The sequence below is a fragment of the Spea bombifrons genome, chromosome 4 (genome assembly GCF_027358695.1).
Source record: "Spea bombifrons isolate aSpeBom1 chromosome 4, aSpeBom1.2.pri, whole genome shotgun sequence".
NCBI lineage: Eukaryota > Metazoa > Chordata > Amphibia > Anura > Pelobatidae > Spea > Spea bombifrons.
The window spans coordinates 79,150,225-79,175,724 of NC_071090.1; the positions used below are offsets into that span (position 1 = coordinate 79,150,225).

At 41.4% G+C, this 25,500-nt stretch overlaps 1 protein-coding gene across 1 annotated transcript in view; it reads left to right on the forward strand.

The window, feature by feature from the left end:
• The first annotated feature begins 11,780 nt into the window (after positions 1-11,780).
• Positions 11,781-25,500, forward strand: part of ADAM10 (ADAM metallopeptidase domain 10) — a 79,003-nt gene continuing 65,283 nt past the window's right edge. The window contains exon 1 of the mRNA XM_053461903.1: positions 11,781-11,952. Within this exon, the coding sequence (XP_053317878.1) occupies positions 11,901-11,952 (52 nt within the window). The 5' untranslated portion in view covers positions 11,781-11,900. The remainder of the gene's footprint in view (positions 11,953-25,500) is intronic.

A 25,500-nucleotide genomic window follows, 5' to 3' on the forward strand; every position in this document is an offset into this window, starting at 1 on the left:
TGTTTATTGGAGCAGCATCAGTTATTTATTAACACTTTGCTTTGGATAACGCTTTTGCATAATGAGACAGGAAACGTCTTCGTAAGTGTGTCGGCCGGTTGCTCAATTTTCTTGCATGTGGTGTCTTTAGCTAAAACTAATAACAGCTTTTACATAGTGTTACCAAAACCTACCCAAATGTATAGGGAAATGTTGGCACTGGTTATTTTGTCATTTTGCAATGTATAATTATTATGTGGTTTATATGGCACCATCATATTCTGCAGCACTGTACAAAAGAGCTTTTGGCTAAGATTAGGTGAGTTCCTGTGAGGGAGGAAAAGCCTCAAATAGAGGTCTGACTGTAAGACTAAGATCCAGATCCCCTGCAGTGCTGCCGGGGACCTTTATACTCCTCTCTGGTGTCCTCCGCTGCTGCCGGCACTCTGGAGCTTCTATGACTGAGCGCCGACATGGCATGACTGTCCGGTGCTCCATCATAGAAGCCCCAGCAAAAGTGCCTGGCAGAAGCTGAGGTTGTGTGCACGCAAACGTTCACTGACTGCCAAAGAGGAGGATTCCACACAGCGCTGCAGGGGACCTGGATCCTTCTCTCTGGCAGCCGGTCAATGCACCTGCTTCCGCCTGGCACTTCCACTGGGGCTCCTATGATGGAGCACATAACCTTACAGTGCTCAGTCATAGAAGCTCTATGTGCATCGCACAGATGTCCACCGGCTGCCCCCACTAGACACCAGGGAGTCTGAAGCTTGGGGGACAAGTCTCGGGATGCACTGGTAAGTCTGTGGGGGCAGTGGCATGTAGGGGGGTCTAAGGCATTTCTGGGGGGGCAGAGTGGCATATAGGGGGTATAAGACATCAGGGGCAGAATGACATATACAGGGTATAAGGCATATCTGGGAAGCAAAGTGGCATATAGGGGTATAATGCATATAGGAGGCAAAATGGCATATAGTGGGATATAAGGCATATCTGGGAGGCAGTGGCATATAGGGAGTATAAGGCATTTCTGGGGAGAGAGTGGCATATAAGGGGGTATTGTGCATATCTGGGGGGGGCAGAGTGGCAAGCCTGGGGGCAGGTGTGCATAACTGGGGAGCTGGTTGGCAAATAAAATGAAATATAAAAACAAGAAATGCATTTTACTCAATCATAAATATGAAACAATAGTTTACATGTGAATTCATGTTTACTATTAAAACATTTTTCCTATAGGGTAGTCTTATATTCAGGTTTTTTCTTTTTGTCTAAATTAATATTTAAATTTTGGGGAGTCGTCTTATACGGTAGTTTTTTCCCCCACATGCTTGCGCTGATTTTTGCACAGAGCAAGTGTGGGTTTTTTTGTATTTTGAATACTTATTTTAAATAAACAACGGTATTCGTACACAGAATTTTGGAAGAGTATTCAGACACAGAATTTTGACACTGAAAAGCCAAGGTGGAGCAGGGTCCCCTAAAAAGGTCCGTTTTTTTTTTCTGGTGAGGATGGGATACTGGTAGCTCCTCTGAGCGGCCTCCCCTCCTCTAGCGACTGTTCCAATGGTCCCAACCCTTGCGGGAAGGGACCATGAAGATCCAGGCCTCCTGCAGGCCTTATGGTCGTGGCGAGAAAAAACATCCCTTGTGGAGCGCGCCCTAAGAAGAAAACGAAGAAGGGGACCTGGCGTCCACCGAGGCCTTATGGCAGGCTTGGCACTAGTCACTAGTTTTTTCTTCTTGCCTCCAGGCTAGTTCCCTAAGGCTTCCTTGATAAATGACACTTATGTATGCCTAAATGCTTGTAAATTAGCTCCAAGCTACCCAGTATCTGTATTGGGTAGCCTAAAGCTCAATGCTGCAGAGTGTGTGGCCCCGCCCCCTTTCATCCCGGGCTTCAGGAAGGAAATGTTGGTGAGTATGCCTTTATTACCTGTGAGCAATCTACCCCGCCTTCTTCCGTTCCTGTTACGCTGGAATTATGGGTGTATATTACACACATGTATAACGGGTAAGTTTGTACCTGTGTATTATACACCGGTGCATATTGTATCCAAGATTGTACAGTACTTGTCGCGTGATATATTGAATAAATAAAATATTAAACTAAAGGGACACTTTAATGCACATGAAAGCTGTGTAGTTCCTTTGAATGTTTGTGCTGTTCCTCTCACCTGCCAACTCCCCCAAATGCATTTTCCCCTTTCGCTTCTTGGTCTATGCAGATGACCATTGTTTCATGTGATTTCAATAGGAGGGCTTTCCTACCACTGATTGGCTGCTTCAAGCAACCAGTTAGTGGCAAGGATTGCCAGACCATGGAGGATGAGGAGGGCAGCTGTAGCTCTGTAGCTGCAGCTTTTTATGTAAGTACTTATTTTTTTTTAATAATGCATATTAAAATTCTCACAGAATACTTTATCATGCATTCTTTAGTGGGGCTGTCAGGGATAGCAAACTGTATTCAAAGAGTTTTAATTGTGATACAACCGTAAGGAAAACAATCGCTATCCTGCAGAGATTCTAAGCAATATAGTAGCCTGCTGATATAAAATAATTATGTAAAATCTATGGAAGGTAAATCGTGGGGACGGTGGCACAATGCCAGAAAAACAGGACACTTGGGAGTTATAGAGCTTCAACACAAAAGGCAGGGCCTCCTTTTGTGTCACATGGCTCTTGTTTCATACGGTATTTTTCCTACAAAAAGGATGAGCCAGACAACGTTTCTCCGCTTCTCCGGTTCCAGAACCGAATCCTCCGGGTTGCGGGGGCTTGACATGCCCCACTTGCCGCCCATTTCTCTTTAAATGAGGGTGGTGCCCTCTGCCGTCAGTGGGACCCCCCGATGTCAGCGGGACCTGCTGCTCACATCAGTGTGCGGTCCTGGCCACATCCCTTAAGGGAAGGCTCCAGGTAGCCCAGATATGCTTTATGCCCCCTAGAAATACCACTCTGTCCCCTGATATGCCACTCTGCTCCTAGATATGCCACCCCCCCAAACTTACCAATGCACCCCCAGACTCCCTGGTGTCTAGTGAGGCAGCGGAAGTTGTCTACGCGCATCCCTGCATCGCTGCGGGGGATCTGGATCCTAACCCTGCTGCGCTAAATTAAAAAGAAAACCACCCGCCCGGTGCCAGGAACTGCATGTCCCGGGTGTCAGGCAATACGAATTGTCTATCCCTGTGCTAAACCCACAATATAGGCCGCACCCCCACTTTAAAGACTTAAAGTGGGGGACAAAAGTGTGGCCTATATTCGGGCAAATACGGTATATTATATTTTGTATATATATATACTGTCCAATACTGGTGTTCCAGAGGGACTAAAATTCAGCGCCCCAGCTGCAAAGTAAATAAGCATGAATGTATTGAAATAGTAATGATATAATGATAAATACTAAATGTATTGGTATAATAGTTGATAAACCAGTATACATGTGAAATATAAAAATGCTGTTAGATAACTGGTAGATATAAAGTGAATGCAAATGTAACAGTACAAAGATGTATTAAATACATAGGAGTGACTATAGCTGCATGTTGGATAGTTGGGCTTCTTTTTTTCCTGATATAATGAGATTATTTTTCTTCTCCTTGGGTAATATGATTCATTAGTTTTGTGTTCTTATTACATCAGTAACACGAAACGCTGCATGATTTTGTTAGACATGTTACAGACGTGCACATAACATTCAGCTGGTTACACGCCGGGTGTGCAGGCTGAAGACACACTAGTCATACATATGTGCAAGCAGAGAATGAATAATAATGCACGGCACACACTCGGTTACTTCACTGGGCCATTAACCCCCGGAACGGAAAGGGTTAGTCAGCACAGGAGGCCGACGCCCGTGACGTCATCGAGAAAACAAGCCTACGCCCACTTCAAACCTGCCCTACCCATTGAGCGCACTATTTGGCAGGAAGTTGAGGTATGGCAGTACGCATGCGCAGACGGGAAGGGAGCGGCTCGTTTTAAAACTGCAGTCGCTGGTTTGCGTGTATCGGAATGTGGGATTGTCATGACGCTCCCGGTACATGTGCAGAAGCCGTTAGTGCAGCTTTTAATGTTATTTCATGTAACATGCGTTTATGCGATAGATAAATAACGCGCCCGGTCATGCTGATTGTGTTAGTATAAAATTCACTAACCTTTTAGGTAATAATGTACTGTGGCAATTGGTTTGTGGGAATTGTTATTTTATGGATTAATATCTTTTCCATTGATTCTCTGTATTAAATATAACAGGGAAAAAGTATGATAATAATTAGACCCAACGTCCTCTTCCCCCGCAGTATTAAAATTGCCGTAAAGGACACCCGTACTAAATGCCCCCCGGTGCAGTGTTAGTGATCGTCAGCCTTTAAGTACCCTAACAGTGTTACAGTCACATAAGTACCGGGGGCTGTTTAATTAGAATAGTGTACATACAAACTGTCTGATATCATAAGGGACAGTCCCAGCTTTGAACGGGTTCTCATATCCATGGCTCATTTCTATTTGCAAAGAATGCCAGCCTTTATTTGTGGACTTGTATAGTAAGCTGGTGTCAGTGGATCTGTGGATTTAGAGCTGCTTCACTCACTCCTTAGTAACTCTTGTCAGAAAAGTTTATTATTCCTGGATTGACCCATTATTTTCTTACAGATCAGGGAAATTGGCTAGCAAGCCTTGTTCCTCTGTCAGTACCATGGACAGTGACTATATGACACTACAGCTAGCCACAATCACATGCACATATATGTAAATAACAGTGTCTGCCACCTCACACATGCACTCTGTAAGCTAAACCATTAGCAAATGTATAGGTTAGATTATATTGTTACCCGAGAGCTCTTCTCCTCATGCGTTGCGTCCTGGAAACTGCATTGGTGATGTATGCAGAAGCAAATCTATGGTGACGTGCGTGAAATAAATCAAAATAGAAATGAATTGATATATAGTTTGATATGTACAACTAAGGATCCATTTACTAACTAGTCTACCGTCTAGTGAACAAAAGCAAACAGGTGTATCACTCTTAAATAAATACAATAAAATAGAAAATAATACCCACACGTACAAACGCATTAACGCAGCCTTCCCTGGCACTCCGCAGGTTCTTATGAAACAATGGAAAGATATCGATTTTGGAGGGTGCAGGATGCGATATGTGGGAAAATAAAAACAACAAATACAAATGATAGCCTAGTATTTTGTAAAAACAATAAGTGGTAATCAATTAAATGCACTCACAAACACAAAGTGAAAAAATGCCTCGATAAGAAATGATGAATCATACAGACCAATCTTCTGAAATATTCCAATTTTGTTTCATTAAAGGCAGTCCACAGGAAAAGTCTCACAAGTCAGAACAGGTCCAGGAATGCTGCTTCACGGTGCCTCTAGACGTGCCTCTCAACGTGTTTCACTGGGTGAAATCCTAGTCATAGCTTCTTCAGGAGGTTCATAGGGCAATATGAACCGCCCGAAGAAGCTGGGACACCATGGCATCATATACAAAAACCTTGTCTTATAATAAAGCAAATAAGGCAGTGTAAGTAATTTCACATACTGTATTTGCATGTTTATAAGACGACCCCCCCCTTAAAATTTTCGATTTTATTGGAAGAAAAAAAATAAAGGCCTGAATATAAGATATATATATATATATATATATATATATATATATATATATATATATATATATATATAAATAAAGATATAAGACCCTTTTGGGTCATTATTTAATATCATTATAATAGTACTAAAGAGCTATAAGCCTCGCCCCTATAATAAGGGGTTGGGACTCAATCCACCAACAAATAACAATATGCATAAAACTTAACATTTAATTCATACATTAAAACTAAAGTAGGAAATGGCTAGCCCAAAGAAGGAAGGCTATAGTCACTACGGTATTTCTTGCGGGATGAGTATGTTTAATTAGCGGTACAGCCCATACAACTTTTCATTTTTAGGCAAACTAGGTAGGGCTGCAGTTGTACGCAACCCGCGCAGAGGTTGCTAACTAGCCCCTCCAATCCTAAATTATACGGTTCTTTCTGCTCACAGAGCCTTCAATTTTCTAGTAGTGATTGGTGATAAGAGACATGGCCATTTCCTACTTTTAATTCATTGGCTGCCCCATATCTCTGGAATCTTCAGCATTCACCCTCCCGCCCAACATTCAAGAAACATCTCAAAACTCACTTCTTCAGAGAAGCATACCATCTTGGCTGCTAGAACTTCCTTGTCACAACCACCACACTACCTCTCACCCTTTCCCTGTGCCTTATGTTTCTCCTCACCCATTCCCTTTGCGAGCAGGACCCCTCTACCCAATGTATCGGTTTGTCTTAGTCTTTCAATTCTCGTCTTGTCATACCTCTTGAATATATTAAGCGTTGTGTTAATAAAAGATAATTATAATATTGTTATTGAATCATCACAACCCTGAAGCTAACTCATATGCACACTCATGCATACACACATTAATGTACAGTAGTGTGGGGGTAGGACTGGGTGTAATGCATAGTAAGTTAATTTATATTTCACGTGCAGCATATACTTTGTGAAGATCTTTCCCTAGCGGTTGGGTTATGTGAGCTCTAAGCAACTCACATGGCCACCGCCCACGTGTGTGCTTATTGGCTTGCAGTTTGGAGTCTGGCAGGTGTTTGAAAGCACACAAGCGCGCATATAACGTGTCCAGGGGGTTATAGTAGGCGGCGGAAGTGCTGATTCGACAGATTAGCGGAAGTGCTATGTGGAAGCATAGCGGTGCAGATCTTTGGTCTGAATAAGAGACGACCTTGATTATAAGATGAGATTGTTTTTCTGATTTAAAAAAAAAAATAAAATTGATAATTGAGCAAATACCGTATATTCCGGCGTATAAGACGACTGGGTGTATAAGACGACCCCCAACTTTTACAGTTCAAATATAGAGTTTGGACTATACTCGCCGTATAAGACTACCCCTCTACCCAGCATACAACAACCAGCCAATCACGGCAAGCGATGTACCTTACCGGTGATTTGCTGACATATACATACATGCACTTCCCTTACACACACACACACACACACATATATATAATATATATATGTGTGTATATATATATGTGTATATAGATATATGTATATATCTACACATATGCCTGTCCATACATACACATTTATACACTGCCCTCACCACACACCCCTGCCTTTACACACACATATGTGTATATACATATATATATATACACACACGTATGTATATATATACACACACACCTGTGTGTGTATATATATATAAATATACACACACACTGTGTGTGTGTGTGTGTGTGTGTGTATATATATATATATATATATATATACACACACCAGCTTACAAATACACTGACCATATCACACCAACATACATACACTGCACTCACACCCCTTTCTCCCCATCTCTTACCTTATCTTCTGTCTTCTTTCTTCCATCCAGTTGTGGGAGCGCGAGGTCTGGCACTTCAGACCTCAGCTTCCCTGCTCCCTCATCACTACGCGCCAGCAATTGATGCCGAGCGCCGGGACATGACGTCATCCCTGCGCTCGGCATCAATAGCCGGCACGTAGTGATTAGAGAGCAGGGAAGCCGAGGTCTGAAGTGCCAGACCTCGAGCTCCCTAATGTCGGGCTAGTTAGAGGGAGGTCGTGATCTGCCCAACCAGCCCTGCTGATCAGGGCTAGTTGGGGGAGATCACGATCTTGCACCTACCTCGGCGCGGCCCTGAAGACCGGCCCAGGGGAGGCGGCTTCTTCACTCGCCCCTCCCCTAGAGATTGGTGGCTTCGTGGGAACCTCCGGCTTGGTAAGTACCCGGTGGATGCATTTTTTAGGGGTTTCTAAATTAGTACCCGGCGTATAAGACGACCCCCCACTTTTAAGAAGATTTTCTGGGGTTAAAAAGTCGTCTTATACGCCGGTATATACGGTATATGGTATTTTATTCCCAATGCATTTACTCATGAATTGCAGCATATTATACAGTCTTAATATAGTTAAAGGTATTTTTCAACAACTAATTATATAGCAAGTGCTTGACATTATGAGACGATTAAGACATCTGCTCAAGGTCAATGATGTAAATTACGCGCTTCTTACTATTGCTATCAATAAAATGGATTTTCCTTTTTGTTAAGGATATGACTATTTGTTGTTACACAAATCATGAAATCATTTCTGGAAATTTATGGTACATAAACCACTAAACGCATAAAAGCGTTTTAATGAAACCAGATAATTAATATGTAACCAAAGGAGACCTGGCAACATTCAGCACCTGAGACAAGGCTATCGAAATGGGAAAAAATATACACGTGGACATTCTGTGTGCATTATTCCATCCGTTAAAACACATTTACTGAAAGGGAACAAAAAAGAAAAAAAACAATCATAAAAAAGAAAACCTCATGCCTTAATGTGGGATTGCAAGTAAAACGCAACAAGAAGCTTGAGGCAGTAATATATAATGTTATGTACAAACTCCTAGCAACAATGTATATATGGCTGGAATCAATCATGTAAAAATAAAATAAACAAATGAAGCTCCTAGCAACAATAACTATGAGGGAGGAGCGGGCTATAAATCAGTGACCTTTGTCACCCCACACTCTCCCCTCTCCACTAAACACAGACCTTTCTAAAGTCCAACTGAAATAGCTGTTAATCTTTCAGCAGGTGGCAGTGCCTGATTTCTCCTTTCTTCAGAGCTGCTTCTCTGTCCTGCGTGGAGCCTTCCCCTGCTCCTTACACTCACTCAAGAGTGATGCTCTGTAAAAGCCCTGCAATGATTGGCTGACACATCACTCTGCTACCAATCAGTGTAGGGCTTTTCAGACACACCATGTGCTGCATGAGGGAAAAGTGGCGCAGGAAGCGGGGCTGCCGATACAGGCGCTCAGGGCTTTTCCTCTTTTAGCCCCCCTTACTTTACATTTATTTATAAAGCACTGGCCCTTAGTGATGCCCCTGCTGAAGCAGTTGCCATGGTGATATTGAAAAATGGAAAAGTGGGAGAAAATATGCCCCTTCAATATGTCCATTGAAGGGTTAAATCACCACCTGCCTGATATTATGTAGGCCCCCCTTTTTTCGCCAAAACAGCCCTGCCCCATCAAGGCATGGACTGCGCTAGACCACTGAAGGTGTGATGTGGTATCTGGCACCAAGATGTTAGTAGCAGATCTTTTAACTCCTGTAAGTTGCGAGATGAGGCCTCCATGGATGCATCCTGGTGCCATGTGTTCTCCAGGTAAGTGACGTACAAGCACCCGGCCATCCATGTAATGTAAAAGAAAATGTGATTCATCAGACAAGGCCACCTTCCTTTGGTCCGTGGTACAGTTCTTATGCTTACGTGCCCATAGTAGGTGCTTTCAGCAGTGGACAGGGGTCAATATGGGCACCTTGACTGGTCTGCTGCTATACAGCCCCATATACAACAAACTGGGATGCACTGTGTGTTCTGACACCTTTCTATCAGAACCAGCATTACCATTTTCAACAATTTAAGCTCCAGTAGCTCATCTGTTGCATCTAATCACACAGCCCAGCCTTCGCCCCCACGTTCATCAGTGAGCCTTGGCTGCCCATGAGCCTGTCGCCGGTTCACAGTGTTTCCTTCTTTGGACCACTTTTGATAGATACTAGCCACTGCAGACAGGGAACACCCCACGAGAGCTGCAGTTTTGGAGATGCCCTGACCCGGTAGTCTACCCATAACAATTTGGCCCTTGTTTTTCCTGCTTCAACTTTGAGGATAAAATGTTCACTTGCTGCCTAATATATCCCACCCACTGACTGGTGCCATGATAACAAGATTAACAGTGTTATTCACTTCACCTGTCAGTGGTCATAATGTTATGGCTGATCACTGTATGCTGAAAACTATACCACTTATAACTTTGCTAGACTATCTTTGGTTAGGGGCCTGGGGTTGCAGGTTAGGGAAGGCAGCATTTCATCCTTGAATCCAGGCAGCACAATATCTTGGACCAGCCCAGATTATACCCCTACGTATTCCAACACTACATAATATTATCATGAATTATGATATATATAACTTTGTAGGTGTGCGCAAAATGTGGATGCAATAAATGCTAACGTTTTTTGAAAATCCAGGAAATTTCAGGCTCCCTTCCTTTGGATTGGGGTCCTCTTTACAACCATGGGCCGAGTTACAATGTAGGCCCCTGCACACCCCCTCATGGGCCCTGACTGACATCTCATTTTTGGCCACAGACCCTTTGTCCCAGGTAGCTGGCCCACTGTCATGCTTGTGTTCAGAAGTGGTAGAGGCTAATACAGTAAGCAGCTGAAACTGCCCCCTTGCCCCCAGGCCGTTCCAAAATTGTTCACAAATATCAACTAGGCCAGTCCAGATTGGAGCAGCCCTTTTTTTAACAATTTTGGACCGGCCAATGAAGGCAGGGACACAGCGGGGCTACATAACTCAAGGTTATGTGACTCCGTTGTAAAAGCAAGGCTGGTTGCATGGTTTACGAGCGCCAGAAAGAAAACTGCAAGTGAAGTAAGGGGATAATGGAAAGTATGTATGTATGAAGCATATATGAGTATAAATGCATATGTGTAAGCATTTGGACATGAATGCATATACGTGTGTATTGGGAGCGTGCATTGAGCAAGTATATGTGTGTAATTATGTAAGTTTGTGTGTGTTGCGTAGGTGGTGTGGGGGGCAAGGTTCCAATAGGCTCTATTTGTCCCCAGGCCAGAAAGTGCCAGTGTTCACCCTGCCTGTAAAGAAAATGTAAACATGCATGGTTTAGCCATAGGGCTACCGAGACTAAGACAAGACCAAGGACTTATTATCATACCTGGGAACTTTTGGGCTCCGACTACCTGGAGACTTCCCTTGCGGGACGCCGCCAGGACTGCCCACTGATGTCAGCGGGCGGTCCTGTGATGTCGATGGAATTCCCTCTGACGTCGGTGGGAGGTCCTGCTAACACTAGTGGGAGTTCCCCTGACGTCAGTGGGCAGTCCTGGCCGAGTCCCGCAGGTAGTCCAGGTAGCCGGAGACAGAAGTTCCCAGGTATACTTATTATGGTCGGATTCTCTACATCAAAAGAAGGGCGGAATCGTTTTTATGTTTAATAGCGATAACAATCCCCATAAACATTAATGGTGCTGTCTGCCAAATTTAGCACTTTTGCAACACTGGAAGCATCATTCATAATACTGGTGAATATGTGCCTTTCCTGTATATAATTCTTTCATCAGGTGAAACTTGCTTCCTTTCTGCCAGGAACCCAACCGCCATGTGACACAGAAGCAGGCAGCCATAGGTTGTTTCCACAGAAACTGGAAAAGTCCTTTCAAAAAAAAAAAAAAACTTTACGTGTTTTTATAATGACATATATGAGGATCAAAAGGTAACCAACATTTAATTTCCTTAATGGGTGACCTAAGTTTTTTTCATATCGTTGTAACGGTTGTAACTTTAGTTGCTTTATTTTAATACATAACAAGCAATAGAGAGATGGGTAGGTAGATACAGAAAACGAATTTATATTTATATATATATATATATATATAAATTCGTTATAAATATATACTGTAAGTGTTACGTGTACATACGTTTATATAAATAACACAGTACACGTGACCAGTGCACGGCTGCCCCGGCACACACAGCGTTAAGCGAGTAGGAACACTATTTGTCAAGAGCTAGTTGGGAAAGCAGTGAGCGGGCGGGGTTTGCGCCGGTGACGTCACGCGGAAGGCGGTCCCGACTGGTACCCTCCCCTGTCGGATAGATCTGGTTGGGACACCGGGTGCTTCCGCTTTCCCCTGAAGCCCGAGGGGGAAGATATCGCTTGTAAGTCGCTTTTTACCCGCCCGCTGGGTCAATGTGTTTTTGCTGACCCTCCCCAGCCATGGGAATCCTGCGGTTCGTTTTCCTGCTTTCTTGGGCGACCAGTTCAGGAGGTAAGACGCCGGGACCAGTTCATAACAAGCCTGGGCAGCAGTGATATAAGGGGCGGAAGGGGGGGTGCAGCTGACAATACACCAATCCATGTGCCTCCGCGCCTATAGCTTTGCCTCCCGGTACCGTACGCTTCACCGTGGGCATTACATGCCTTTTCGCCATATATTACTTTACTAAGTGCCGCTTGGGCACATGGCCAGCTCCAACCCACCGTGTTTTCAGTGCTGTGCCACTGGCAGGGCTTTGTTTACATGGATTGCCTGTACTGGCATTGTGTGTGAGACCTCCGGAGCCGCGGATCCTGGATTGCTTGGTCTGGATGAAGCGTCTTTTTTTTTTTTTGTTGCCGTTCTTGCTTCTTTGTGAGTTCTAAGACTCATTCATTCTACATCTGGGGCATAATTCTCAAAGCACCTCCATGGGGTAGTTCCGCCCGGTTATATGGAGCCATATTTCCTGTACATTGAAATGTATATGCGCTGCAGGACATGATGCATGTTATATGATGCAGGGTTGGCCCTGCTATTCCCTTATTGTCAGATTTATTTCTATACAATAAATAAGACGCTTAATAGTGTGTATATGATGTCGGTTGCCAAAGGGTTAAGCGATCGCAAACACACACACACACACACACACCACTGTTTGCTGGATGTTCCTGCTCTGATAAGCATCCTATGTGTCATGAGAGGACAACCTGCCACAGTGTAGGAGAGAATTTGCTGCAGACTTCCCAGCACCCTCCTGTGTAGGCGGTTGTAGGGGGAGAATAAAGGAAGATGGAGGGTATAGGCGTTCCAAGCCCTGGAGCCAGTGGATCTCATAGATCTTTTATGTTTTGGTTGCTTTATTTCCCCCCTCATCCCCTCCCCCATATCTTAGTCACACACTGGCTGAAATCAAGCTTTTAACCCTTTCGTCTTTGCGTCTAGTAGCCACTTCTCACATGGGGTTAAATTGTGGATGATGATTTATTAGGTTATACCCCGTGAAGGGTGTCCTGTAGCATGCCATATTAAATAAACACACAGATTGCGCGGGGCAAATGGACCAAGTGCCCATTGTGTCTGATTGAGGTGTATTTACAATGGGTGGCTGGGTTTGCTGGTTCCTTGGTTTGGGAGGTTAATGAAGAGATCCCGGTATGTTTTGGCTTTTAACAGCAAAGCATTGCTGACGTATCCGGCTGGCTGGTTCCTCTCCAATGCTTGATAAGTCCATCATTTTCCGAACCCACTTGCGCTGCAGTCTGCACGTATCTAGCCCGTGTAATGATGTCATTATCTTTCTATTATTTACATATGGCGAACACTATTTCTGCTGCTTTTTTTTAACGGAAGTATAGGGAAGCAGTCAGAATAGGGCTCAGTCTGTTGAGTGCTGTCAATAATAATGTTGGAAATGCAACATTAATACAGGAATAGGTTTTGATGCCGGATGTCTTACTAAACTATGGATTTGTTTCCTATAAACCGGGAGCATGGTTAAAAAGCATGCCCTCGTTCTACTGTCTTGCATATGATGATAAGCGCATTATTTCCTGTGTCTGGAATGCACTTTGACCTGTTTCTTCCATTATTTGCGTAGGAGGTAGGAGTGAGCCAGACAAATTAGGAAGCCAGCTTGCTATATTTTTTAGGAGTCCGGAAAAGGTATATCCGTACCGATCAATATCAAGTGGCGCAAGCATTTAGGACCCACGTCTGAAAACATAAGAGCCATGGTTACCTTGATTTGATAAGCCCTGTATTAAATATAATTTAAATTGTGTTCTAATGTTTAGTGTATTGCCAAAGGACTACATGTTTCTGGCCTTTTTACCCTAGTCTGAAATCCTTTATTTGGCATTACATGGATATATATATATTACTAGATAATCTATGTACTCAGTTCAGAGTGCTATGAGAACACTATAATTGTGCTAAATACCCTCTGACATAGGAACAGCTAAGTTGTTTGTAGGGATGTTGGGTCACTTTAAACCCTATAAATTCTAATGTGCCTATTATGTTAGCTTAATTGACCCTATGGTTGTGTGTCAGATTGTGAAATTTAAGGGTGTATCGTGTCTTCTCCAGGACTGTTAAATCACACTTGACACATTTCCATACTAGTGCTTGTTAGTTATACTATTTCCATATAGAGAAAAAAACATATTTTTTTTATATATATATCCCCCCAGAAGCTTCTTGATGTGGCTGTATTTTGTGCAAACGTTCTTAGAATATCCTTCGTTGTGAACTTGAAAGGAACATGGCAACAGTAGGCTTCAAAGATAGTGATGCTTCAATGCCGGGGTAAAGTGTGAAGAAGCTGCGTGAACCAGAGGTGTAGCATAAAAGCCGGTGAATAAAAGTATCCTGTACCGCAGGTTATGTAGCAGCATGGAAGCAAGCATAAGTTTGGCATAACTTGAGAGGAAGAACGTCCATAGAATGGGTCATGGTGGAGAAAAAAAAATTGAACTGTGTGTGCAATACATAAAATCAAATCTCTCAGGACAAATGAGTTCCTAGGAGACAATCTTTCTATTTACTTTCCAAGACTTACTCTTTTGTTTTTCATATTTCTTATGCAAGTGTAACTTCCTTCCATTTTGATATGTTTGTGTGACTTATAGTACTGGCATAGTCTGTGATGATGATGTTTTTTCATCCCCACCCAAATGCAGAGACCAGAAATGGTGCAACTATTTGAGATCAGGCTCCCCAGGGATGATGATGAAGATGATGAGGACTTTGCATGTGGTTACTCATTAAAAATGCAGTCTGGAAAATAAAATGAGAATTTCTAATTTTGAAATGTAGAGCAGAGGGTGTAGAAAAGACAAAAAAAAAAAACCTTTTTCATTAAATATTACATTTTACCAGGATTATCATAATTAACATAATTAACCACTAGTAGTGTTTTTGCCAGTTTAAAGTTTTCACTTTTTGTTTCATTCCATAGGAGATAGTGAAGGGTTATGCAAATCTTTTTTTTTTTTATATAGAATTTGTAAATGTACACAAAACCTTCCTTTTTACAGTGTGCAAGTGTTGCTATTTAGTGCATGTTATAAATCTGAAGAAACCCCATTTCTTTTGTTCCTCCCTTCCTGTCGTATCAACAGTCTCATGCTCTGCATGTGTTCAGGAAGTGCTTTCAAGAATAAGTGCAGTGGATTGGAAAACGATTCCCACAAGGTGCAGATGGGCATCTATTCACTAACCGATATCTGTCCCCATTAGCGTGTATGCTCGATGCCATCGTTATCAAAGGCACACCAATGATCTAAGGCTGGAGCAAATAGTCTTTCCTAAGCGCACCATGCAAGGTAGTAGGCATTCTAGTGTGGTACAGTGATTGGTCATTACCTTGATGGACCTGTGATGTCTACTGGCTACTACTTGAAAGTAATTGCCCGCTGCACAAGACAGCCTTTAGACAAAGATAGCCAGATCACCATTCATAGTCAGCTGTTTCTTCCTTAATGGGACTCGTCGGCATGAGGTTGTGATACTGGCTTAATAGAGGCTTGGGGTAGCCAAGAATTACCATTACATATGTTATGGTGGGTAAAGGGGATAACTTATGTGAGAGTGTTAGAGTGAAATAATGAGGTAACAAAAAAAACCAAAATCTAGGGAATAGAGACCATATGTATAGAATGAACATTCTAAACAGTGATTTTAATGATGGTAAAAATAGACTTTTTTTTCCCCTTTTATAGCTATTATTGTGAAAGATTTATCCTTGAGATCTTTCCCCAAATGCTGTTTTGGTTGGCAGGTGCCTTTGTGCTTTAATGTGAATTCTGGAAATCTTTGAGGTGACTTTTAAATGAAGGCTTGTGGATCTGCAGCAATTAATTATTGATTTTTTTTCTTGTATGATGGTCCCTTCTGCAGCCTCGATGTCCAGGACAAAGTTGTTCTTTTTGGAAGTGAAGTCAGGCAACCTTGGTTGAAGAGCTTTGTGAACAATCATCAAAGCCCAATACTATAACCATGTTTTAAACAAATGCACCTTATCTTTTATATATATATATATATATATATATATATATATATATATATATATATATATATATATATATATATATATATATATATATATATATATATATATAAAAAATAGTCCAGAGTTTTGGTTAAAATTACTTTAATGTTTACCCAATCCCGTGTCAATGTACGTGGGCTTTATGGTTGTATTTGCATCGGCCATTGGTAGCTACGAGCTATACGTCTCGTTGAAAGAGTGTTACGATATAGTGGGAGTTGGTGTGCATGTTGTATAACAAAGTAGCAAAGAGGAGTAAATAGAGATTAATGATGCAGTGTTGTCTGCACAGTGTGTGGCTGGGTTCAGCTACATGTCTAAAACTGTATGGCTTATTAAATCATCTGATTTGTAATGTGTTTCAGCCTTTCCTAACAGTAAGTGTGTGATGCACCCGTTCAAAATACCCACACGCTCTGGGTAAGGTATCTATATTTACAGTAACATGGCTTTTAAAGTTGTGTTTTACAGTTTGATTTCTTTTTTTATCCTTTCCAATTAAGTTATAGATGTCATTTTGTAGTATTTATTTTGTTTCCCCAAAAGGTGCACTTCAACCAAAGGGTAACCCAAATAGGGAAGAATAATCATAAATATCTTGACAGAAAGTTGGGTTGTGTGTGTATTAATATATATAAACTGATGTTGGCTTCATCAAGTGCGATCTCTTTATGCAGGTTCATGGCGCCAAGTATATACCTTTGACAGCTTTTCAGGTACACAGTGGATTTGTCACTTTAAATTTACCGGCGTTACGTCTTCTCTGCTTTGCTGTACAAGCGCGCATTCTCTTGAGAATGCGAACATTCCTTTTGTTAGGTTTCAAGTGCAATCATAGTCTTGTTTAATGTTGTAAATTAGGTAACCAAATTGCAAAATAGTAAACATGTAATGTCGGCCCTATATGCTTTGTGCCCCCAATGTGAAAATTATTAGACTGATTCAAGAAGAGTTATGTGCCCTATTTCTGTTGGCCACTGCTAGTGATTGGGAAAGCCTCCCATTGACATACTAACGAGGAAGGAAAGGAAATATATATGTGTGTGTGTATGTGTATGTATGTGTATATTAGGGCTGCAACTAACGATTATTTTAATAATCGATTAGTTGGCCGATTATTTTTTCGATTAATCGATTAATCGGATAAAAAAAATGAATGTAAATTTTTCATTTATTTAAAATAATTTACTAAACAAATGATGTTAAATACAAACAGCAGAATAAAAAAACTTTGATAATACATTTCTTGTCTTTATTTCCCAACCAGCCCCCCAATATATGCACATTTGAGCCCAGGCTTGCTACGCTGCCTCCCAGACATGCCATGCTGCCCCCCCACATATGCCACGCTGCCTACCACAGCACTCCACGCTGCCTCCCACATATACCACACCACGCTGCCTCCCACATCTGCCACTCCACGCTGCCTCCCACATATGCCACGCTGCCTCCCACATCTGCCACTCCACGCTGCCTCCCACATCTGCCACTCCACGCTGCCTCCCACATCTGCCACTGTGCCTGATACGCCTTATATCCCCTGATACCCCACTCCATCCTCCCCAGACATGCCACCCTGCCTCCCAGACATGCCACTTCTCTACCCCCAGATATGCCACTCTACCCCCAGATATGCCTTATACACCCTGATACACCACTCCGTCCTCCCCAGACATGCCACACTGCCCTCCCCACATATGCCTTATATACTGTATATGCCTTATACCCCCAGATATGTCACTTCACTGCCCCCAGGATTTAGATTCCCCTAAATTAACCCTAAACTCCCCATTAACCATAACTGCCCCTAAATTAACCCTTAACACCCCCTTAACCACAGCATCCCCTAAATTAACCCTAAAGACCCCATCAACCACAGCATCCCCTAAATTAACCCAAAACACACCATTAACCACAACTGCCTCAAATTAACCCCAAACACCCCATTAACCACAGCTGCTCCTAAATTAACCCTATACACCCTATTAACATAACTGCCCCTAAATTAACCCTAACTGCCCCTAAATTAACCCTAAACACCCCACTAACCATAACTGCCCCTAAATTAACCCCCACCTCCCCTAACTTTCAGTAGCCCAAATATATATATATATTACATACATATATACACATTATATATATATATATATATATATATATATATATATATATATATATATATATATATATATATATATATATATATATACACACACACACATACACATTATATTATATTATATATATATATATATATATATACACATATACTTACAGTTAGATGAGTGTCACAGCCATGTGGTTCTGGCCTGGAGAAGGAAGGGGCGGGGCCAGTTGTCACAGTGATTACAGGGAGGGGGAGTAAGTAGGAGCTGCTGCTGTGAGACGGTGAGTCAGACTAAACGGATTATATAATGAGGGGGATTTTTCAGAGCGTTTGCTCTGAAAAAACCCTCATTTTATAATCGATAATAATCGATTCAACTAATCGATAATGAAATTCGTTGCCAACGAATTTCATTATCGATTATCGATTTTATCGATTAGTTGTTGCATCCCTAGTGTATATATATATATATATATATATATATATATATATATATATATATATATATATATATATATATATATAATACTCATTCACACACTCACTCTGCCATCTGTTTAGCTTGATATCCTGTTATCTTTTCTGGTAATTCTTGTTATTATTTTCTTGATTTGACTTCAAAATATTCTTTCAGTAGTTAATTGGAGTTATTTATTATTACTGTTTACTCCCAGTGTGCATGGAGTCAAATGAGAATGTTTTGCTTGGTATAGATGAGCTCCACCAGAAATGACGGGCTGTAGAAGGTGTGTGTATTTGGAGGTCTCTGTTGTGCTTGTATTTATTGTGTCTTCATACACCAAAGACAAACTGTTAATCACAATGCCACACCTAGTTAATGTGCACGAAAGCTGACGTTCCTGGAGGGATAGAAGTCCTTCCTGATTCTATTATATGTCCGTTCTCTTTCTTCTGGCTGTCCACACTTGAGGATTTGTATGTGTGACAAAGTCTATTCTTCCCGAGCTTGACTGATGGTTGGTGCTGTCACCAAGCAGTGCCCCTGACACAAAGCATTGCTGTGAAAACAGACAGAACTTCACTGGCTGCCTTGTTCTCCCAGAAGGAATCTATGTGTAGGAGGTGCTGGAACCTCATCATGAGATGCATTTCTTCCTCAGGACATGGCTAACTATTTGTCCTTCTCATGTTTCTTTAGGATCTTATTAGAAATGTGTGTTTAAATTTGGTTGATGTGATAGTCCTTTTACTTTTTAATAATTCCGTATCCATAAAATATACTTCATGTTCCCTGAAGTTCCAGGCTGCCATTTCTTGAAATCTGCAACTTTTATGTGCCACTAAGGAAGAATACATAGCCAAGTACTTTATCTTAAAAGAACTATGTAATTGGGACCAGCCCTGTAACGTTGGGGTAGTATGCCTCTTTATTCACATTTCTGCGTTTGAGTTACTTTGCTACTGTTTTGGTTTCCCTGGATTGCACATCCATTACTCTTCCTGAAATTAGAAGCCATGAAGTATCACAGTTCAAGTTTCTAATTAGGTGTCTTGAATGCAGTCAAGCTGTTAAAAGGTTAACTTGTCAGAACAAAAGGCACTTTTGCTTTTTGTCAATTAGCTGATAAGCAAAAGAGGGAAAACTGAGGAGCTGAAGTGTATGAGAAGGAAGAAGTAAAGCTTACACATTTGGGATAAAAACCACAATTTATATGTGATGACATGGTAATTACTTAATTTTTATGAGTGTGGGGAATTACTCCAAGCAGAAGAAAGGGTAAAGTGTTTTTTTTTTTTTTTGGAACCCCTAAACACTGTTACTTTTTGTTATTTTTGGCTATTGTCGGCCTTGCGATTCCTTCCTTTTTCCTGTTTTCCAGATACATCACAAAGCCTGCAATCCCAGAATTCTCTGCAATGTTCCCCATGAAATCCACCTATTTAATTATTGAAGCTTGCAGTCTTCTGCCATTTCAAAATTGTAAAGCTGTTTTTTTCTGCTGTCTTTTTGAGAAGTTAGCTTTGTGCTTTTTTGTAATATATATAAATATATATTACACACACACACACACACACACACACACACACACACACACACACACACACACACACACACACACACACACACACACACACACACACACACACACACACACACACACACACACACACTTGGGCTAGAATAAAGTATATTGGGAAAGTATTTTTTTATTCTTTACCTAACAATTAAGTATGCTCTAAATTTTTATTGTATGTATAGTACACTTTGACGAGTTGGTTTAGCAGAAGTATAAAATCTTTTTTCACCTTATGCGAGTGTGCTGTGGGTCAACATACTACATGAAACACTGTAGGCTTTCTAGAATCCACTGATTTGTGAGAATTAAATATTAACCACATCTAGTACTAGGACAGCTGTATTTTGAACATTTATCACTATATTCAAGTCGGATTACTTGCAAATGCTACTAGTTCCTTTGCGTCTGTTAGCATTGGAACCTCTCTGCTGTTTGCTGTTCTTTTTGTGATACTGTTTTTTACAGCATGTTTGCATGGTAAACCTTAGTGGAATAAGCTGTGCTTAAAACGTTTTATCCAGGGTTGCATAGTAGTTTTTATTCAATGCCTTCACTTTTTTATGAAATTGTTTAGAATAGTGCATGTTTTGGCTCGTTAATCCCACCTGAACAGCAGATGGAGGAGATCACCCCACCCATTAAGCACTAAAATGGTTGAAGTTGGGAGTATTTGTGTGTGCACGGGTACCTGTTTTATGTGGTGTATGAGAGGACACTGGGCAGGAGGAATGAGTAGGCTAGGTTAATGTGAGTAAATTTATTGTAGTGAAATCTGTGACATGGATGGGCTTGCAGAATGTCTGGGTTTAAAATAAACACGCTGACCAAAGGTCAGTCCTGTGATTTATGCAGTCTTCATCTCTAGGGCGCAGGGGGAAGCCTCACATGGAACACATTTCTTTACATATTCCCTTTTATTGATTGAAAAATGATCACGTGGGTTTTCAGAGTTCATCGGCCCTGACATCTCTGAGCCTAGTTAAATTGTGCTTATTATGTAGAGCAGGGGGACTTTCTGAGAGGTAGGCTTGGTGACATCTGATCATCCGCATGCCCTGCCACCATGTCTAGTATACACGTTTCAGATTGTGTCCTTCAAATTCTTTCTGTTCTTGAAGTTGTATGGAACACATGTTATTTTTGTAAATACTCAATGTTTAATATAGTATCTGTATAACTTAAACATTTAACGGCTGCAAGGGTTCCTCAGTTTTGATTATGTGCAAGAAGGGGCTCCTCACTGAATGATTTGACCTGATAAGCGTTAGGTTAAACTTAATAGCTTGGCGGAGGGGATAAAGGAAGCTAATTGACCTTCTCACTGCTGATGCCTGCTTTACTTTGAAGTAAATGTTTAATACTCTTAAGCCTACATTATATATATATATATATATATATATATATATATATATATAATCTCTAAATCAGTAATAATTTCCTCCATGGTTTCCAGTCATAGTGGACCAAACATGTGCACTGCTTTTGATGACACCTTAACTGAAATTTAGAAAATATCACGTGTATCAAACTTAAAATAACAATCTGTTTACGTCATTGATCTTAATGGTTGTTTGGGGGTCCTGTGCTATGCAAAACAAAGATTGGGCTAAGGGTGGAGTTTAGGGTGTTGACATTCAGGCCATGACTGCCAGACATCATTGGAAGAACCCAGCCAGTTCAAAACATTTTTGTTGACCTGAAGTTCATTGCCCTTCGTTGTAGGGGACATTTAATGAGATGTGTTTTAATACTATGACTAACTTGATAAAGACCTCATCGTGAGGTTGAAACGTTGTTGTCCTTCTCCTTCAATAAACCTGCCTGAGTGGAACCCTTGAGTGCCTGGAGCCTTTTTCTATTTTAATACTATGACTAGGCATGGAGATGTTCAATGAACCAAAGCAGTTTTTTTTAGCCTTGGTGTAAATTGTGCTAATAGTAAGAACACGACAACCGCCTAACTGGATATCATTTTTACATTAAAGTATACAAAAAGATAGGGATACTGATGTCATGAGCTTCTGAGTGATATTGGACATGCAGAATAAAGAGGAAGTCCCACGGACCTGGAGGCCGCCATTGTTGTCAGTCATGTGATATTTTGGGTGACTTTCCCTGCTCAAACACCACACTGAGCTGAGTCTTTATGCTAATGGTAACAAAATCTTTCTCTTTAGATTTTCATTGGTTTGTGTGTGGCCGGATGGTTAAGACCGATCAATTCTATTTGCCACTGAAGGTGTGATGAAGAGTCCCTGGGCTACAACACATACATGTAGCTAATACGCAGCTGTCTAAAAACATTGTGTTATGCAAAAACTGTTTTAATTAGCACAATATGTCTGTAAACAGATGTTTAATCTGATACTAATCATGAAAACATTTGCTGGGCTTTCTCCTTTCAGTAGACTGGATGTAGACAACACTCAAAACTCAAGGGTGATTTCATTATTGGAAATGTCTATAGTTGATTAAGACAATTATTTGTAACGCGTTAATTTCCCTCTTGACATTTAGTGTACCCACACACTCTCTTTTTTTTTTTTTTCAGTGCAAGTAGAGCTTTCTATTCATTTCTATAGAATGCATAATTTAGTATAAACAAAATATTAAAAAGTAGAATATTTCCTCTTCTTATAGATTGTACGCAAATGATAAATAAACCCAAAGTATACCTGTCCTGGGTCTGGATACACCTTGTATGCCTAAGATTTTAATTTATTTTTTATTATAGGACAAATATTATTCAAATTTGGCATTCTCTAATTTTAGCTATCAAGACTACTACATAAAATGTTTCTCAAAAGTAGACAAACCAGGATATCGGTCGTTTTGACATTAGAGGCAAAAAACACTTTACAATGCAGCAATATAAACCAATTTGCGTTCAGCAACGTTCCCAGAGTACGGTGATGATGTCACCGGAAAGCGAACAAAAAAATGTGCTCATTTGTATCCCTCTTAATGTTAAAGCGCTCACTTGAAGCCCTGCTGCTTTTGGGGTCATATATTTTGGTCCAAGCTAGCTAGCTGGCATGGAGGTGACAGAGAAGACCAGGCTTAAAGCGACAAGGCATTAAAGTGAGCCAGAAGTTCTAAGTACAGCAGTACAAGGATACATTCCCATGATGCAGAATAAATCTGACCTATTGGGATCTAGCACTCTACTGAAAAGATGCATTCTAGATGCAATATCCTGGCATGAGAATCGATGCACGCACAGTATGTATTCACATTGCCCACGGAGTAATACAGTAGGGCTGAAACAACTAATCGATAAAATCGATAATAATCGATTATGAAAATCGTTGTCAACGAATTTCATCATCGATTAATCGGATCGATTTTTATCGATTATAAAAAGAGGTTTTTTTCAGAGCAAATGCTCTGAAAAACTCCTCTCCTTATATAATCCGACCTCAAACAGCGATCGGATTATAACACCGGAATCCAGATCCCCCGCGACGCTGCAGGAGACCTGGATTCACCTCACTGTCGGCCGGTCTCTCACTTCCATCCCTCTCCCCCTCCCATCTGCCTCCTCCCCCCTCCCATACGTCACTCTGCCTCTCTACCCGGCACCGTTACTGAAGGTACTTTCCCTGCAGCTTCATAGAAGCCTCAGTGTAAGTGAAGGTGAGTAACGGAGTCTGTCTGTGCGATGCAGACCCCCACCGGCTGACAGAGAATCATCCTCTCTGCATCGCACAGACAGACTCCGTTACTGCCCTTCACTTACACTGAGGCTTCTATGAAGCTGCAGTGAAAGTGCCTTCAGTAACGGAGCCGGGTAGAGAGGCAGAGCGGTGTATGGGAGGGGGGAGGAGTCAGAGGGGTGTATGGGAGCCACCCTCCAATACACCACTCTGGCTCCTCCCCCTCTCATACGCCACTCTGCCTCTCTACCCGGCTCCCTGGTGTCTTGTCAGAAACGGAGGTTCACAGGAGGCAGAGTGGAGTATGGGAGGGGGGAGGAGGCAAAGTGATGTATGGGAGGGGGAGGAGCCAACGTGATGTATGGGAGGGGGCAGAGTGGAGTATGGGAGGGGGAGGAGGCAAAGTGATGTATGGGAGGGGAGGAGCCAAAGTGATGTATGGGAGGGGGAGGAGCCAGAGTGGTGTATGGGAGGGGAGGAGCCAGAGTGGTGTATGGGTGAGTTATAGTGGTGTATGGGGGGTATTATTAATTTTTAGGGCATATAGGGGGTATAAGGCATATGGATATTAGGCATATCAGGGGGGCATAAACATATCTGGGGGTAAAAGGTATATCAGGGGGCTCAGTGGCATATAGGGGGTATAAGACATCGATATTAGGCATATCAGGGGGGCATAAAACAAATCTGGGGGTAAAAGGTATATCAGGGGGCTCAGTTGCATATCACTGGCATATAAGGAGTATGTGGCATATCAGGGGGCACAGTGGAATCTGGCATATAAGAGGTATAAGGCATATATGGGGGCAGAGTGGCAAGCTGGGGGTCAGATGTGCATAACTGGGGGCAGTTTGGTAAATAAAAGAAAATATAAACAAGGCTTTTTTCTCAGTTTTTATTAAATATGAAAAATAGTTAACATATGAATTAATATTTACTAATAACTTTGTATTAAAACCTAGTTTGAGAAGCACTGTGTTTGGGTTCTTGTAGCTTTTATTATTATGTCAGTAAAATAAGGTGAATAGAGAGAGGCCATTGCAATAAAGAGATGAAAGTGTAAATTGTACGTTTTTTATTGCAATTTTTCTTCAATTTAAAATAATGTATTTTTTTATCCGATTAATCGATTAATCGAAAAAATAATCGGCCAACTAATCGATTATTAAAATAATCGTTAGTTGCAGCCCTATAATACAGCAAACAAATCTTAAGCGAAAAGGAGGTGAAGGTCAAATAAGGTTCTCAGCTTAACACTGAATTTGAACCTGTACTTTATGAATAGTTTATTTTCTTGAATAAGAAATGTTTTCTAGGACCTGAGCAGTGGCAGGCTTCAGGCTTTTATCTTTCTCTGCATGAAAATGACTAGATAAGCCGCCTACCAAGGACCTCTGATATTTGCTGGTAATTAACTCCTTCTGAGCCCCTTTCCTGTATGGACTAAGAGGTCATACTAATTTCCAGGTCTGTTTATTCATTGCTTGGCATAGATAAGGCAAAGTGAATAATTTTCCTGGCATAAGGTGACTCATTGGGAATAAGATAGTGGGAAATATATATGTATATAATTCTGGAACAGTGTGCCACTTGCTGCATTATGTTTCCGTGGAAACCTCAAGGTATTTTACAATGCTTCTTCAAGGGACAGTCTGGTGTCCCATACAGCCCCACTAATGAAGAATGCACATTAAAGTCCTTTGA